This window comes from Anopheles aquasalis, chromosome 2 (assembly GCF_943734665.1).
Source record: "Anopheles aquasalis chromosome 2, idAnoAquaMG_Q_19, whole genome shotgun sequence".
NCBI lineage: Eukaryota > Metazoa > Arthropoda > Insecta > Diptera > Culicidae > Anopheles > Anopheles aquasalis.
The window spans coordinates 68,988,147-69,003,146 of NC_064877.1; the positions used below are offsets into that span (position 1 = coordinate 68,988,147).

At 50.6% G+C, this 15,000-nt stretch overlaps 6 protein-coding genes across 6 annotated transcripts in view; 2 read left to right on the forward strand and 4 right to left on the reverse strand.

The window, feature by feature from the left end:
• LOC126573215 (enolase) overlaps positions 1–15,000 on the reverse strand; it is a 45,320-nt gene that overhangs the window by 4,024 nt on the left and 26,296 nt on the right. The gene's annotated exons all lie outside the window — the stretch shown is intronic.
• LOC126573225 (uncharacterized) lies at positions 108–3,896 on the reverse strand. Its single transcript, XM_050233187.1, has 3 exons — positions 1,840–3,896; positions 558–721; positions 108–490 (listed from the first exon to the last, which is right to left on the reverse strand). Exons 1-3 carry the CDS (start codon positions 2,373–2,375, stop codon positions 438–440), a joined length of 753 nt encoding a protein of 250 aa, XP_050089144.1. The 5' UTR covers positions 2,376–3,896; the 3' UTR covers positions 108–437.
• Positions 5,073–7,624, reverse strand: LOC126573203 (X-ray repair cross-complementing protein 5-like). The gene is made up of 4 exons (XM_050233158.1): positions 7,486–7,624; positions 7,302–7,412; positions 6,102–7,233; positions 5,073–6,035 (listed from the first exon to the last, which is right to left on the reverse strand). Exons 1-4 carry the CDS (start codon positions 7,501–7,503, stop codon positions 5,110–5,112), a joined length of 2,187 nt encoding a protein of 728 aa, XP_050089115.1. The 5' UTR covers positions 7,504–7,624; the 3' UTR covers positions 5,073–5,109.
• LOC126573232 (uncharacterized) lies at positions 7,906–10,274 on the forward strand. Its single transcript, XM_050233193.1, has 2 exons — positions 7,906–9,959; positions 10,034–10,274. The coding sequence occupies exons 1-2, from the start codon at positions 7,935–7,937 to the stop codon at positions 10,187–10,189; spliced, it is 2,181 nt and encodes a 726-aa protein (XP_050089150.1). The 5' UTR covers positions 7,906–7,934; the 3' UTR covers positions 10,190–10,274.
• On the forward strand, positions 10,421–13,702 carry LOC126573205 (actin-binding protein IPP). The gene is made up of 4 exons (XM_050233161.1): positions 10,421–11,669; positions 11,731–12,703; positions 12,769–12,829; positions 12,907–13,702. Exons 1-4 carry the CDS (start codon positions 11,148–11,150, stop codon positions 13,295–13,297), a joined length of 1,947 nt encoding a protein of 648 aa, XP_050089118.1. The 5' UTR covers positions 10,421–11,147; the 3' UTR covers positions 13,298–13,702.
• Positions 14,776–15,000, reverse strand: part of LOC126573213 (nuclear distribution protein nudE homolog) — a 3,167-nt gene continuing 2,942 nt past the window's right edge. Inside the window, exon 2 of the mRNA XM_050233171.1 lies at positions 14,776–15,000. This exon is cut by the window's right edge and continues 1,850 nt beyond it. The gene's annotated coding sequence lies outside the window, so the exon portion shown is untranslated.

The window sequence follows — 15,000 nt, forward strand, 5'->3', positions numbered from 1 at the left end:
TCCTTTGGGTAAAGCAACGATGGCCCTGGCCGATATTCTCTTCATCACGGTGTGCTTTTTGGCTAAAGGTTCCCCCCCAAACACTTGTCAATGGTTAAGCGATAACGTGTGTAAAAAGAGAGGTTTATTACCTTTTCATACTTAACATTGCAAGAGAGTTTTTCGTATCTTAGGTGTATAGCGCTGACTGCGACCGTTTGTTAGAGGGTTTGTAAACGAGGCGTAAAACGTGCGGCATCGTTAGAATGACTATGAGCCTAGGGCGGTGGTACGGTTCCTTTTTGTTTTCAGCTTCCATATGGCTCCGGTTCTGCGCAGTCTTATGTTAAAAGTGTTCGCTGTACGATCGGTTACTCATCCAGCACCGCTCGCTCGCTATGATCCTGTACCAGCCATGGATCGGTTCGGCTTATGACCATGTGCCAGCAGGCGGTGCTTCACTCCTGGGTAGCTGCCGCCGGTACTAGCCGGTTGTTCGTTAGGATACCACCTGCGGGAAGAAATGTATAAATTACCGTTATAATAACTCATTTTTCTCTAAGCACCCCGTAGCATACCTGGCAAAACATCACCATCGCTGTCCACCACAATGCCCAGGTATGTCGCGAGCCCTCCAACGATCAGCACCAGAATGAAGATCACTATCAGCATCCCCTTTTCCCGGGGTGTTAGCTCACGCGGGCAACGACATGACCATGTCCAGTATTGCTCCCGGATAACGCTGAAACGAGGTAGTAAACGATAGCATAAATGAGACGTGCGCACTGCACCTGGGAACCGGCTGGTACGCATGAATCATCGCGTTTATGGCGCTTCGCTGTGGACACAATCTCAATCAACATTTGGGTGGGGGACGAAACCGCATCCAGACTAACAGCTGCTTTGCCCACTGTCCACAAATGGAGCTGATAATGGGCAATCCTCCAATGCAACATGGGCAGCAATTGAATTGACAACTTCAGATTGGTACCGGGCTCTGAATGATTGATTGGAGGTGTGAATCATAGCCCCTTTCCGGAGACCACCGGAGCGTGCGCGAGCGGCAAAATCAAATCAAATCATTTTTGATTGTCCCTTCACCTCCAGCTTGTACTTTTTTATGCCTCTCTGGTGTTAGTAGAACATACCAAATCCAAAACAGCAGGCCACCATGCCACGTTACTGGCGTTCAAGTCGATTATTGATTATCAGCAGCAGCAGCAGCAGCAGCAGCAGCGAATCGACCGATATCCGCATGCCAAAACGCGTATCACGAGGATCGATTTTTGCTCTTTCATCGTTGAGCCCTTCATATACGACCTCGCACTGCAGGCATGTTATCGGGCGCGTTTTGGGGCTGCCACTCCTATTGTGTTTCATCGTGATTTACACAATCCACGGCCGCGCACATTGTCTATTACGTTTTTCGTAGAGAAATGTGTATCAAACGGAAACAGCTAAAGCAACTAAGAGCAAGTTGGTGGCCACCAATGGCTCTGCGCACCATTGGGTTACGAATTCAATATTCAATTCAATATTATTTCGACGCAAGATGATCGCACTGCGTATCATCCCCGACCACCATCCGACCCTAACAGCCTTAAATCCACCCATTACAAAACAAAACTGCGCAGCATATCTTTATCAAACCGTTTATCCTTATCGCGCGCTTCACTTATCGTACTTCACTCAACATTTCCGCAAAAAGTCCGCGTTAAGATTCGTTATTTGGTTTCAAGCTGATTTGGGGTTTCAATTTGAAGATATCCCTCCCGGGGGAATCACAGGCCCTCAGCAGTGTTCGAGGAACACACCAAGAAACACTCCAGGCACATTCATCCTTCCCACCGCCAATCTCACCTCGGTTGCGATCCGGACATGTTGATCATCGTGGCACCACTACTATCATTCGTGAAGGCTGGATTAACGATCCCACCGTCCCCGTTCAGGGCGGAGGGCCGTTCCGGAAGCTCATACTCGGGCGGCTGCAGCTGTCCCTGGTCGATGAAGTACACTTTGCTGCTACGTTCCGGCTTACCACCGTCCAGGGTTGGCGCCATACTTCCGGCTCGTGCGGGGCCACGGTTCCCCAGCGTGCTGGCCGCCTCCGTCAGTGTCGGAAAGGTGCGGCTCGCGATGATCGGACTCTGGAACGGGGTACTGTACGCCGACGGTGGGCTGCCCAGGTTGACCGGCACTCTCGATCGTACCGTGTCGTACTTGGAACCATCGCTTCCCTGGGAAGCGGTCGGTGTGGCGGCTCCATCATCCTTTACCGCACCGTTGCCGCCGAAGATCGTTGGATCCTGGGTAGCCGCTGCCGCTGCCGCCGCCTGCCGATTGTTTCCTTGCTGGCTACTGAACGAGAACGAGAGACTGTCGCGAAGGAATTGCATTCCCGCGGTACCAGCAGCGTCGGATCACACGGATCGCGCGCAACCGATCGTCGGGCGGGTGGTGCGCGTCTAAACAAAACCTGCGGCAAAAGACCGAAAACACATTAACCGGGCAAGTAAAGGGCCGCGCGTGGATTGAGCCTCCGATCCATCGCGTTTCGTGCACGGACCGAGCGCGCAGGGTGTTCGAGAGAGATAAGAACCCGCCCTGGCCGAACTAGCGGGCGATGATTTCCTGATTCGGCCAGACCAGACAGTTTTTTTTTTGGGGGGTGGACTTGGGGAGAAACGACGGCATGATAAGATACAAGGCTAATCGATGACAGCCGGAAGAAGCGGAGCGTGAATGGGTGATCACGGAAATCGCTCGATTCCCCGTTTTTGGCCACTAAGAGGCCCACCTGGAAATTTGTCCTTCCAGCGCAAGACACTCAGCTGTAGCCTACTATCCCGTCGCGTTCCATTCCTTGGTGCAATCGGTTAAGGTTAGCCTGGTGATGGGGTCGTTGATTACCGTGCGACCTGGCACAAGGTGCAGGTTTATGCGTACGGTACCGGTAACCGTTCCATCTTATCAGACCAGCACGCTTTGTTGGCACAAAGCGTGCGCGACTGTGTACACTCGATGCTACCGGCGAGACCAGACAGCTCGTTGGCCAATCGCACTGTTTATCCTAGTAAGCCATGACGCATGGCTTACTGCAGAGGGGGTTACTATCAGCGCTGTAACCGGCACTCCTGGAACGGCGCTGGTTACTAACGGATTATTTATCGACCGATGATTAATTGCAATTGACTTTTGGGCGTCGACTAATTTGCAATCGTGCGCGCATGTCCGTGGTGATCGTCGGTGAATTCAACCGGTGCAACAGTCGGTGTCGGTAACGAAGAATAGATTATCAAGAACTGCTACCAAGAGGGTAATCGAAGTTCGTTCCTGCACCAGACAGTTGATGCTAGCGCGGCGCCTAAAATGAGACCCATCCATAATCTCATCTTGCGTTTGGCTGTTAATTACGTCGCGATCGTAATTCGTTCGACTGATCCTAGCACGGCGTTCCGATCATTTAGAGCGCTGTAATACTTTCCTATCTTATGCCTTCTTCGATCTGCTCCTCTTGTCCGGCTTTTCCATCCAAAGGGGACAACTTAGAATCACATTTTCGTTGCGTTTTCCATGCGTTTCCACTGTCGTGCACCGGAATGGTGAATCACATTAACAAACACAAAAACGGGAAACAGGGGACCAGTCCGGTGACGAATTTGAACGTTTTTTTGCGTGCGCAGAACTTATCTCGATAGGAATCTGATCACGGGAGTCACTTGCTAGCTTCTGCGCGCCCTTCGAGCCGGCATGCCTCAATCTAAAGTCAGTTCTTAAATGGTTGTGGTCACTTCTACCGTGCTCGTCCTATTTTGTGCGTGCTCGCTATCAGCAACGCCGCGCCTGTGGCACAATACTGATTGCTCTTCGCTCTGGTCAGCCGCGGCCGTGATCTCGCACGGAACGGACCATACAATGACTGAGAGGCGGCAACCTGCTAAGGAACGGCTAGCTCATGTGTGTCGACTAACACTACGGAGCAGTAGCCGAAGCAGCTGACCGCTACGCTGGTACGGTATACGCTGAATCCTTATCTGCCCGAAGCCGAGGGGAGGGAACCCCTTTGCCACGATCGTACAATCGATGCATGGGTCGTTTTTTTTTGCGCTCTTTTGTGTTCGAGAATCACTTTCCTGGTATTATCCGTTTGATATAGAAACGAATTTAGACGAGGGGGATCCAATTAGGTAAGTCACCGTGAGACGACGAAAACGGAATCTCTGCCCAATTATGGAGAAGGTACGTATTTTCCGTTTATTGCAAGCAATTGCGGGTTTGGAAAGGGCATATTTACTATCACGTACCATCGAAATTGAACGGTTTGATCCTCTAGTTATACCAAGCAATAATGCGATTTTATCACACCGACTGATTTGTCTACAGTTAGTCGTTAAGAATCGTTCTTCACTGTACACGATAATCTAAACCTCCGTAGCTAATGCTTTACCCTAATGCCCTACCCTTTGCAGATAAACATATTGCATCAATTTTGTGTACACGTATTATGAGCAGTGTTTGTCGTCGAATGGGGGGGAGGGGGGGGGGGGGTAGTATCACTATCTCTTTATCTGTTGTCTGCTGCGCGAGGTAGACAGGTGCAACGGTCCAGCGTCACCGTTTGTCTCGTGCTCTTGTGCACACGAACATATTTGTCTACACCGCGATAGCATACTAGCTTTCGCCCATTCGCGCTACCGACAATTAAAAACGGGCTCTCCGCGGTGCAGGTGATAACAATGTGCGCTTGGATGAGGTTTGGAATTGCGAGTGTTCGAGATAGTGCCTACGCCGTCCTGTAACTATCCATTTCGTCTCCATGGTGATGGTCACTGATGGTAGGCAGCTAGGCACTACTGTAGCGGTGCAGTGGTGCAGGGCAATCCCCGATAACACTTATCGCAGATTCTCGCGTAATGCATTGTCGTCAATCGGAAGAAGATACGTTGATGCGCTTCTGCAGCTGACAACATTTACTTATACATTTATTTTGGTACAAACACTTTTTTTTTCAATGACCTCTAATGAATACTGAATGTTTGTGAAATATGTAGGACAGAAAAAGAACATATATCATATGGATTCCACAGGTAGTTTCCCGATCCAACCGATGTTGTTGCACACCGGTTTAAGTTATCCGTTCAGTTCCTCAAACAGAGAATCAAGATCAACATCATCCTTCACGATCGTTTCTGCCCCACTCGTCGGCACAGCAGGAATCCGGTAAAACTCAATCGCATCGTCCACACTGACCGTGCTCATATCGCTTTCGGAAACGTCGATCAAACCGAGCTTCTCCCGCACGATCACTTCTTCCCAGAACTCGTGCTTACGGCGTTGGAGTAGCACCTGCTTGAATTCCGTCAACCACTCGTTGTAGCGAAAAGGACCGAGCTTTTGGGCCTCCCCACGGTACATCATCAGTGCCATGATGATCTTCTCCACCGGAGTGTGCATCGCTGTAAAGAGCAGCTCGAATATGACGGTCTGCATTTGAGTGGCAACCGTAACGAACTTTTCCCCACGCCGCAACAGCAGATCGAAATCCTCTGCCGGTGTCATCGTACCGACGGTCAGCACCACTCGACGCTCACTCTCATCATCGATCGTAGCGATGCTGGAGGAGGGAGCTGTGCCCGACGGCGCAGCATCTCCAGAACCCTGGTGCATGGCTGCCATTCGTTGCAGCCACTCGGTACGTGTGATGCGTTTCTGTTCCTCCAGCGGAAACACTTGCTTGATCTCATCGATAGCTGCTTGCGCTCGTTGAATCAACTTCCGCGGAACGCTTACCAGCTCGCTAACGTCACTACCAAGCACGGGAAGGGAGGTAGCATTCGGGTGAGTGGCCCGATGCACTACCGAACGGTACAGGAATTGATGGTTTGGATTGTGCGTTTCCTTAAGCCCAAAAGCTTCGTGCGAACGTCCATGCTCATCCTCAACGGCGTCCGTCAGGTTCATGCTGTCGATCAGCTTATCAACCGCTGCGTACTGTTCCGGTGAAGGTTGGTGTTTGCTCGTTAGAATAGAAGGAAATCGCACCAGATTTATTTCGTCTGAAAAGAAGCAAAGCGATTCATTGGTTGCTTTGCTTAACTACAGCTACAAAAGTTGTGACTTACCCTGAAAGACGAGCTCCAGCATCACGAGGCAAGGATAGCGTTGTTCGTGCATGATAGGGAGCAACGTTTGCAAACGTGGCTTCGTATCTTTTCGATAGATTTTAGAAGCCAACATGACCACATTGAGAGCCATCATTGCTTTCACCAGAGCGGTAAGCTTTTCCTCGGACCCGGCGCACCCTTTCTTCGCCATCACCAAGTAGGTGCCCTTGCCGCTCAGGTACTCGTCCAGAATGTTGCTGGATGCCGTAAACCCGAGACAGTTTAGCCCTGCCTCACCCGATTTGTAGTCCATATCGATTGCATTGTCGTACGGGACGACGCTAGATCCGTACATGTACCCAACGATCACGTCTTCCATGTCCAGGTCGATCGGTTTCTCGTTCTGGAAGTGTTGTGTACGCATCGTGACGACACTGTTTGCTGCAGAACCGCCCGCACTGGTCACCTTGAAAGGGCCCAAACCTTTCTGCTCACTGATAAGCAGATAGGCAGAGATGGCGAACTTCAGTTTGGTGCCGATGGTGAGCGTGCTGTTCCAGGGCGTCGGTCGAACGGGTTTCGGTACGTAAAAACCCAAACACCGGTGTGCCGCATCGATGCTGGTCAAGGTGAAGCCCTCCGTTTGCAAAATTTCATCCAGCAGCTTTTCATTTTTGATCCGATCCTCACTCTTCACTCCCTCGTCCACGAACGCACCGGATGAGCGGGGGGTGAATATGGTGCTGCTCGTTATCGGCTTCGAATGTTCAATCTGATCGCTGATAATGTGCACCCGGCAGACCATCACCTCTAAGCTCTCCAGCAGACTGCGGATTTCGCTTTGGCTCACATCGGCGGACATCTCCAGCGCAGATATCAGAAAGATATGCAGTTGTTTGAAGGATCTGTTCTCGGTGCCCGCACGAAGGAAGTCCGCTGCAACGATGAGTGCATCGAACCAGTTGGCTTCGCTGTTCGAGCGCAACACCTTATTTTCCAGGATGCGTGAGGTGTGCCAGTTCGGTAGCTTAACCTCGGAGGCTTCACAAATGTGCTCGTACCCGCTACCATGGTCAGTGTTTAGCTGGTTGCTCGTCTCATCCGTTCCCATCAGAACTAGACCAATTTCGTCTTGGGGGAAGCTGCAAATCTGTTGTTGTACATTAAGCCCCCGGCCACCAGTTCTTCTCTGACTTAGTCATAGAAGCGATTACTCACGTTTCTGCCCATTATTCGTATGCCGCACTCCTTGGCCTTCTCGAAGAAACTTTGATCGCCGCAGCTTCGCGCAGTGCTCCGTCCCACGTCGATCACCATCATGTAGCCGGTCTGGAGTAGAGAAGGAGAGATAATTTCACCTTAAATGAGTCTGCTAGAAGGTGGGAAGGGATAGTTTTTGTACCTTTGGAACGCGCGCCATTCTGTGCACCGTTGCCTGCAGCTGCAAATTGAAAACGTTTCGCACCAACGGTCGGTGCAATTCACGAAGAAACGCGTTTTTTCAAGTTTGTTTTGCGTTTTTGTTTTGCCGCTTGTTGACAACTCTCAGCTGTCATTAAGGTGGTTTATGCAAACGAACTCGGTACACTACCTCCGGTACTCCGGAAAACATTTTTTTGAACGGTTTTTGAGCAACTAAAATCGCTCTGGCTCGGTATTTGATCAAAAGAATAACTGAAAAGTGATAACTCCATTTTTGTTAAACTATAATCATCATCCCGTTGGAATTAATTCCTTCCAAATTGGTTGTGCAGCAGGCTTCGAAAAATTGGCGCGCGTTTTTTGCCGCCCGGCTTGTCACTGCGCCGGCAAACGAGCGGTGGCCGCGGATTTTTTGAAAACGGAACGAAAATGAGTGCGCGCAAGTGGATATCGCGATTTAAGTTGCCGGCGGAACAGTCCAGCACGTATCCTGTTGCCGTGGCCAGTTTTCAGGACCCCCGAACTCACAGAACGCTGGTGCTAGTGGCGGGTACGGAAGGAATTGTGTCGATCTCAGCGGCTGATCAGAACCTGACTGGATCCGAAGATCCTTTCGCGTGTACGGTAGTTTATGGAGGTCTTGTGAAAACGCTAAAGATCACAGAATCGCTCGTCCTAGCCATTACACAGGAAGGCCAGCTGCTGGTTCTAGACATGAGCTGCAATCAGTTCGTACCGATCGATGGGTACTGCTGCGAAGGAAAGATCCGACACGTTGAGCAAGGTGTACCCAGCAATCAGCTGCTCGTCGTTCGACAAACGGAAACCGGCCCCCGCACGGTGCTGGATGTGATGGAATCGGATAACACTGAGCCGCATTCGTTTCGTTTGCTGCAAAGCTACGATCTTGCCCTAGACCTGGTGGATCCTGAAACACGAGTCATTGTGAAAGCCGTCCCTGTGGAGCCAGAAAATCAACAGTTTCTGAGCAACTTTCTTGGTTTCAGTGAGTTGGTGCATGGCCAGTGTGTTCTCCTAGCTTCGGCCAACAACAAGTTTTACTGGCTCCAGCAGCAGGAAGAGAACATCGTTGATCTGAATGTCCTACACTGTTTTGCTTCGAACGTAGTAGACTTTGAGTTTTCTGCAACCAACCCCTGTTCGCTAGTTGTTCTGCTGGACGCCGGTGTGCTGATGGTGTTTCGTGATTCATTTCAATCGGAAACAGAATTTTGCACCTCATTTTGCATTTGTCTGCAATCCCCTCCGGTTGAATCGTACGCCTTCGATACGGTGCACAACAGTTTGCTTTACTCAAACGGTTTCGGTATGTTCCGGTTGTGGTATAACCATGAGGCGGACATCAAGGATAACGCGAAACAATGCGAAGAGATAGCAGTGTACGGTGTGGTAGCGATCGCGCTGATCGTCCACCAGTCAAGAGCACTCCTGCTCACGGAAAACAATCAGCTCTATCTTTACGACGTAACGCCATGGCAACGAAATGCTACCTTCGATCCGGCCCGGCTGGTCAAACTTGGGAGAAATATGCATCGCACGACGAGGCGCTTAACCAGAAGATTGACCGAAGAAGTGGAACTCGATGGCCGATTGGAGGAAGCAATCGGCGTCGAGGAATCGAAATTCAACGTTTTAGCCCTGTATCGGAACCGGCGAATGTTCGGTCAGCTAGCAACGATGGAAACATCATTCCACAGCGTAATGCCAGCTCGTCCATCGGGTACGTTGATGCTGTCGGAAGGATCGAAAGACGATCCTGTGGCTCTGTTTGCCTGCGTCAAGTTGTCGCTAAATCAAGAATGCTTCGAACTGCTGGCCAAACAGAGACGATGGTCCATATGCCTTTCGTACCAGCAACGAACGATCGTTTGTCCCGTTCATGAATCGTTCAGCAAAGAAGGAGTTTTAAACGCTATCATTATGCTGGGGAAAAGTCAACTCAACCGTGGTCTACCCGTCTTTCGTGCGCAAATTTCAAGCGCCGTACTGCACGGTGGTGATAGTGCTCTGTTAACTCTCACCCAACAGATACCCATTGGGAAGTGCTACATTACGGTCGATGAAACGGCCCCATTTACCATTCGCGAACATGCACCCCAGAACCTTCGAACGGTGGCCGTTGAGGAGATTATAAGATCAAACCGCGAAGGTCGAACAGAGAAGCCGCCTGTACTCGCTAAGACCCGTCTGGCGTATGGAATACTGAACGAATCATCGAAGCAAATGGCGCTTAGCATTACTGGCGAGCTGGTGATGCACATTCCTTGCACTTGGTACGCACTGGATGAGCCGGTCAATATCGATTGGCCCACCAAAAACGGTCCGATCCGTCTTAGTTCGTGTCATCCGGTGGCACTCGATTTTGTGAAACGATTTCTCCTCAAGGCGGACGAAACCAGCACTGAAATGGCGTTACAAAGGGAAAAGTTGAAAGTAAGTAGCAGTCACACGAGGAGGTTTGTTAAAACTTGTTGTATTCTTACGGCAGATTCTGTTCCATCCATTAGGCATTCTTCCTTGAGCTACAGGCCGCCCAAGAGGACGATCTGATTCGGCAACTTTACCGTCGCGTACGGATCGGCGGTGATGAGTTCGATGGCGAGTCTTTAACAAATTTCCATCACCTAAATTTCGAGACTAGCGACCGAGAGGCGGCAACATAGTGTGCAAGGAAAACAGATGAACGACCGCGGTGGACGAGATTCTTCCCAAGCAAGTGCAACGACGCAAGCGCCAGAGTATGTCAACAAAAAAAAACGCATTCTGACAGAGGCAGCTGATTCCGAACCAAAACAACGGGCCGATGCATTCGTATTTGTGTGAGGATGGCGCGAGCAAATATGAGAGAGAATCCGTCGCTAATCTCGGACTAAATTGGCGAGCTCGGAGTGCCAAAAGTCCCCAGCAGTCCGAGGAAACGGTGAAGAAGTACCACAACAGCGTTCAAGCAATCCCGATAGCACATCCTTGGTTCGCGGAAGAAGAAACAGTGCAGAGCAGTGCAATAACCACCCTTTTGCGCCCCTTCGCCCTTAGTAGCCAGTAGTAGTGCCAGACAATTGCTGTAATTCATTTGTCGCGTTCAAGTGAAAGGGAGGGCGATGCGTGTAGGCGAACGAGCAATGGCCGCGGTCATTCATTAAAAGGAAAGACACGGCAACGGCAGCGATGGTAGCTTTGATTAGCCAGCCATCAGCACCAGCACCAGCACCAGAGCAGAGTGAGGGCAAACAAGTCGACCTCTTCCAAAGCAACGTCCGACACCCATCCGCACGCCATTATTGCTGGGATGCTGCCGCAGTGATGTGCTGTGGCTGTGCTCCGTGTTAATCAGTGCGTGCAGTTCGCCCGAGAGAGAGAGAGTCGGGCAGCCGAAATCTATCCTAGGGCCACAACACGAATTGCTACAAAAAAAAGTGTAAACTCGGAACCAGCGGGAGGAAAAAGTTTTTCTAGTTTTCTGTTAGTCACACTCTTTCGGGAGAACAAACCCCGGGCTCGAATGTGCTGATTATCGCCCGACGCTTACCGGAACGACCCCGGAACATCCAAAGATAGTTAAAGGTACCAAAGGAATAATCCCTGACACCAACAAGCGCCAAAACGCGTAAGCAACAAGCTATGCCACCACTGAACAGCTTCAACGGGAACGGTGGAGATGCAGGTGGAGAACGAGGAGGAGGAGACCGAGGAGGAGGAGGAGAAGGAGGAGGACGAGGGGAAAGAGTTGGATGTGGAGATATTATCTGCTCGCTGGGATCGGTATCCGCTGGACAATCCACATCCATTGTCCCGACAAACGATCTCTCGCAGACAACTGGTGGTGGTGGTTTGGGGGCGGTCAGCTCAACAACCAAACCGAGGTTCACCTGTCCACATTACGCACAGAAGGTGCTACTGAACCTGAACGCACTGCGGCTCGATAAACGGTTTTGTGACGTTGAAATCCGTGCCAGCGGAACTACGGTGCACGCCCATCGGGCAGTGTTGAGCGCGAGTTCGGCATACTTCGAGGCCATGTTCCGACCGGAGCTGGGACTGAGTGAAGGGAAGCAGCGCTCCGTTACGCTACACTCGATCCGGGCCGACATTCTCGAGCTGCTGATTGGCTTCATCTACACGGGACAGATCGAAATCGAACAGGTAAGCACCCTTTTTCCAAGCGGATGCTCTCATTATTTAATCCTTTTTACCTACCCAACAGAGCAACGTTCAGGAGCTGCTGGCGGCCGCCGATATGCTGCAGGTACCGGAGGTGGTCGACGGTTGCTGTGAGTACCTGTGCCGGGAGCTACATTCAACGAACGCATTGGGTATTCTGCGGTTCGCTGAGGCCCACAATTGTCGCCAGTTGGCCGAGGTGGCGTCCAACTTCGTGTACAGCAACTTCCCAAAGGTGGCGCTCGAGGACGAGCTGCTGGATGTGCCGTATGCGCTGCTGGTAAAGGTGATCGCTTCGGAAGCACTCCGGGTCGATAGCGAACATCAGGTGTTTAATGCGGCGCTGCGATGGATACGCCATGATGTTGTCCCACGGCGACAGTACGTGTTCGAGATACTGTCGCACGTTCGCATCGCACTCGTTCCCGTCTCGTTGATCGATCAGGCAATCGGAGAGTGTCGGGATGTTTCGCTGAAGATTGCGCTACGCTCGGTGCGCAAGGATTTGACGTCGCGCCGGGGTCAGCTCGTACCGTTGCGTGTCTGTCCACGCGTGTGCGCTAAAAAGAGCATCTACGTGATCGGTGGATCACGCCGGGAACAGTCGGCTGGCTGGACACCAACGGATTGGATCTTTGAGTCGGTGATCAAGTATGATATTTTTGCCCGCGAGTGGACGGAATCGGCACCGATGGAGATCGGTCGGATATTGCCGGGTGTGGCGGCTCTGGGGGGCAAGATTTATGTGATCGGTGGCGAGCGCGGTAGCCAGATACTGGCGAATGGGGAAGTGTACGACACGCAGAACAACAACTGGGAACCGATGGCACCGATGAATGTGCCGCGGTGTGAGTTTGGACTCTGCACGCTCGGTGGTACACTGTACGCGATGGGTGGCTGGATTGGGGAAGATATCGGTGGTTCGATCGAGTGCTACGATCCCATGCGCAACGCATGGCGCATGGTGGGAGACCTGCCAGAACCAAAGTTTAGCATGGGTGTCGTAAGTTTTGAAGGTAACTATGGTGCTATGGTGGCTTTGATCAAGTTGGTGATGCTTTCTTTCTGGTTCCCTTGTTAGGTTTGATTTACATCGTCGGTGGATGCAATACTCACTCGAGATATTTAACGGATCTTATAAGGTACGTCCAGAGGGAACAAGCAAGGAGGGGCTGGGAAGCGACTTGAAGCACTCACCGCATTTATTCTTCGCTTGCAGCTACAATCCGGTGACTAACGAATGGACAAAGCTGGCGCGCATGCAGACGGCCCGCTGCCAGATGGGAGTTGCCATTCTAGATCGGCATCTGTATGTCGTCGGTGGTAATAGCAGCCAGCAGGAGGTGCTGCGTACCGTCGAGCGATATAGCTTCGATGAGGACAAGTGGTCGATGGTTTCTCCGATGACGGTGCGCCGTTCAAGCCCTGCAGTAGCCGCTGCCGATGGTCTGCTGTACGTCGCTGGTGGTGATCAACCGTGCGAAATCAACTTTTACCGTGCGCAGATCACGATCACCTCGTTCGAGTGCTACGACCCGATCGCTGATCAGTGGAAAGTCTGTCCGGATCTGCCGACCAGCCGCTCTGAAGCGGGCGCAGTCGTCGTTTAGGTGTGAGCAGCAATCCAGCAGCACAGCAGCACAGTATTCTCATATCTTCTTCCATCCATCGATAATAGCGCCGGATAGAAAGCAAGCGATACGAACGTACGAACCAGCTGTGTAGTGCCGAGACGTTTCTAAGATTGTACATGCGCTCCCTCCATTCCTGTGTCGTTGCGTGCGGAACGGTAAGGGAGCGCATATTTTTTTACATCCTGTCTATAAGCAACAGCGCCGATTTTAAGTGGATGATACAGAGCCGCTTGTTGTATTCGTTGTGTCTTATATCCATATCTTTTTTTTTTTTGGTATTCTCCTGTAGCACTCTCTTGGTTTCCGTTCGTATGCCATAGGCAGTCAATCCGCGCACTTTTTCATCGTTGCAATAAAGAACTATTTTATCAGAAACAACAACCACCCTAGTTTACTTACGAATGGTACCGGTGAGGTTCCTTTTCCTTCGCCTTTTTAATGGTTCTAGGGAAGATAAATAGGTAGCAGAAGGGAAAACGAAGCAACAATACTCTGGAGCACGGTGATCGAGCTACTCCATACGAATGCATCTGAAGCATAATGTTCGCTTTCCCTTCTGGCGATCACGTGGTTCGGATTCGCCAACTCCACTGCAACATATCGCCGGTCTATGTTATTCAGGCATTCCATTTGAATAAATATAGCCTTTATTATGCATTAGTCTTGAGTCACTCTTGCTTAGCTCTTCCACAACGCACACATCCTTGCATTGGCGCAACGATCGAGGATCAACACAGCAGAGCGCATCTATCAGCAGAATGCGACTTCTTCATTTGTTGAATTTTGTTACGTGTTCCGTTTCACCTCCTTCTTCCGCTCTGGCTTGTACTTTTACGTTCGCCTGTGTTATTTATATCAGTAGCTTGAGAGAAAGGTCAATAGTGTTTTAGATGTTGTGGGGTCATATTTTTCGCTCCTTCCACTTCCCGCCAAATAAACAGCTGTTTCGCTAACACCAAAGGCCCACTAATTAGAGTCTGCTGTTTCTAATGTGGGGGTGGGGGACTGAGGGTTTAATGCTCAAGAGTGTGATAGTGCTCGCAGAGCAGTACAGGATTAGTAGAGTCATATCTAAACACATCAGCATCGTATCGTCGTCTCGGGGGTTCCCTTCCCCAACTTATCACACTCATACAATTCCCGTTTACTAATTTCTAATTAGTTGGTTCAGCTCATTTGCATCATTTGCTCAGAAGATAAAATTATTCTTAAGATTCTTGTCCCATGTTAAGGCCATCAACACAGTATGTAGCATGGACGAAGGGGATCGGGGAGGCGGGGGATGTTGAAGGCAAACACGCTATGGCAAAAGGGCTTCGCGTTTTCGGGGAAGGTGGGTTACACAACTGGCATGACCACAATGCGCGCTGCGAGACAGACGCAACGGCGGGAGCACATTCATTAAAACTTGGTATATAGCAAATAATGGGTATCAAAAAAAAAAAGCAAAACTCTACATTGACCATCATTTCTATTCGCCTAAAGCATCATTACTAGCAGTGTTTTGGGTCGCAAAATTGGCAAACTGAGAATTGCTACCGTACATTGAATGAAACGAGTATCTCGTCTACTCATTGTCAAGAGGGTGGATAGCACTACTAATGAAATAACCAAATACTTCTTCCGGCTTTGTTTTGTTCTACATTCCCCTTCTTGCCAGCACCCAGCGTCAAACGTTC

What these genes read in the sequence shown, in the direction of transcription:
- LOC126573205 (XM_050233161.1), top strand. Translation starts at nt 11,148, where the DNA reads ATGCCACCACTGAACAGCTTCAACGGGAACGGTGGAGATGCAGGTGGA. An exon ending in GACAGATCGAAATCGAACAG is followed by an intron (nt 11,670 to 11,730) that starts GTAAGCACCCTT and finishes CCTACCCAACAG; the next exon opens with AGCAACGTTCAGGAGCTGCT. An exon ending in TATTTAACGGATCTTATAAG is followed by an intron (nt 12,830 to 12,906) that starts GTACGTCCAGAG and finishes CTTCGCTTGCAG; the next exon opens with CTACAATCCGGTGACTAACG.
- LOC126573225 (XM_050233187.1), bottom strand. Translation starts at nt 2,375, where the DNA reads ATGCAATTCCTTCGCGACAGTCTCTCGTTCTCGTTCAGTAGCCAGCAA. An exon ending in ATGTCCGGATCGCAACCGAG is followed by an intron (nt 722 to 1,839) that starts GTGAGATTGGCG and finishes ACCTCGTTTCAG; the next exon opens with CGTTATCCGGGAGCAATACT. An exon ending in CGATGGTGATGTTTTGCCAG is followed by an intron (nt 491 to 557) that starts GTATGCTACGGG and finishes TTCTTCCCGCAG; the next exon opens with GTGGTATCCTAACGAACAAC.
- LOC126573203 (XM_050233158.1), bottom strand. An exon ending in TACGAATAATGGGCAGAAAC is followed by an intron (nt 7,234 to 7,301) that starts GTGAGTAATCGC and finishes GTACAACAACAG; the next exon opens with ATTTGCAGCTTCCCCCAAGA. An exon ending in GCTGGAGCTCGTCTTTCAGG is followed by an intron (nt 6,036 to 6,101) that starts GTAAGTCACAAC and finishes GCTTCTTTTCAG; the next exon opens with ACGAAATAAATCTGGTGCGA.
- LOC126573232 (XM_050233193.1), top strand. Translation starts at nt 7,935, where the DNA reads ATGAGTGCGCGCAAGTGGATATCGCGATTTAAGTTGCCGGCGGAACAG. An exon ending in TACAAAGGGAAAAGTTGAAA is followed by an intron (nt 9,960 to 10,033) that starts GTAAGTAGCAGT and finishes TCCATCCATTAG; the next exon opens with GCATTCTTCCTTGAGCTACA.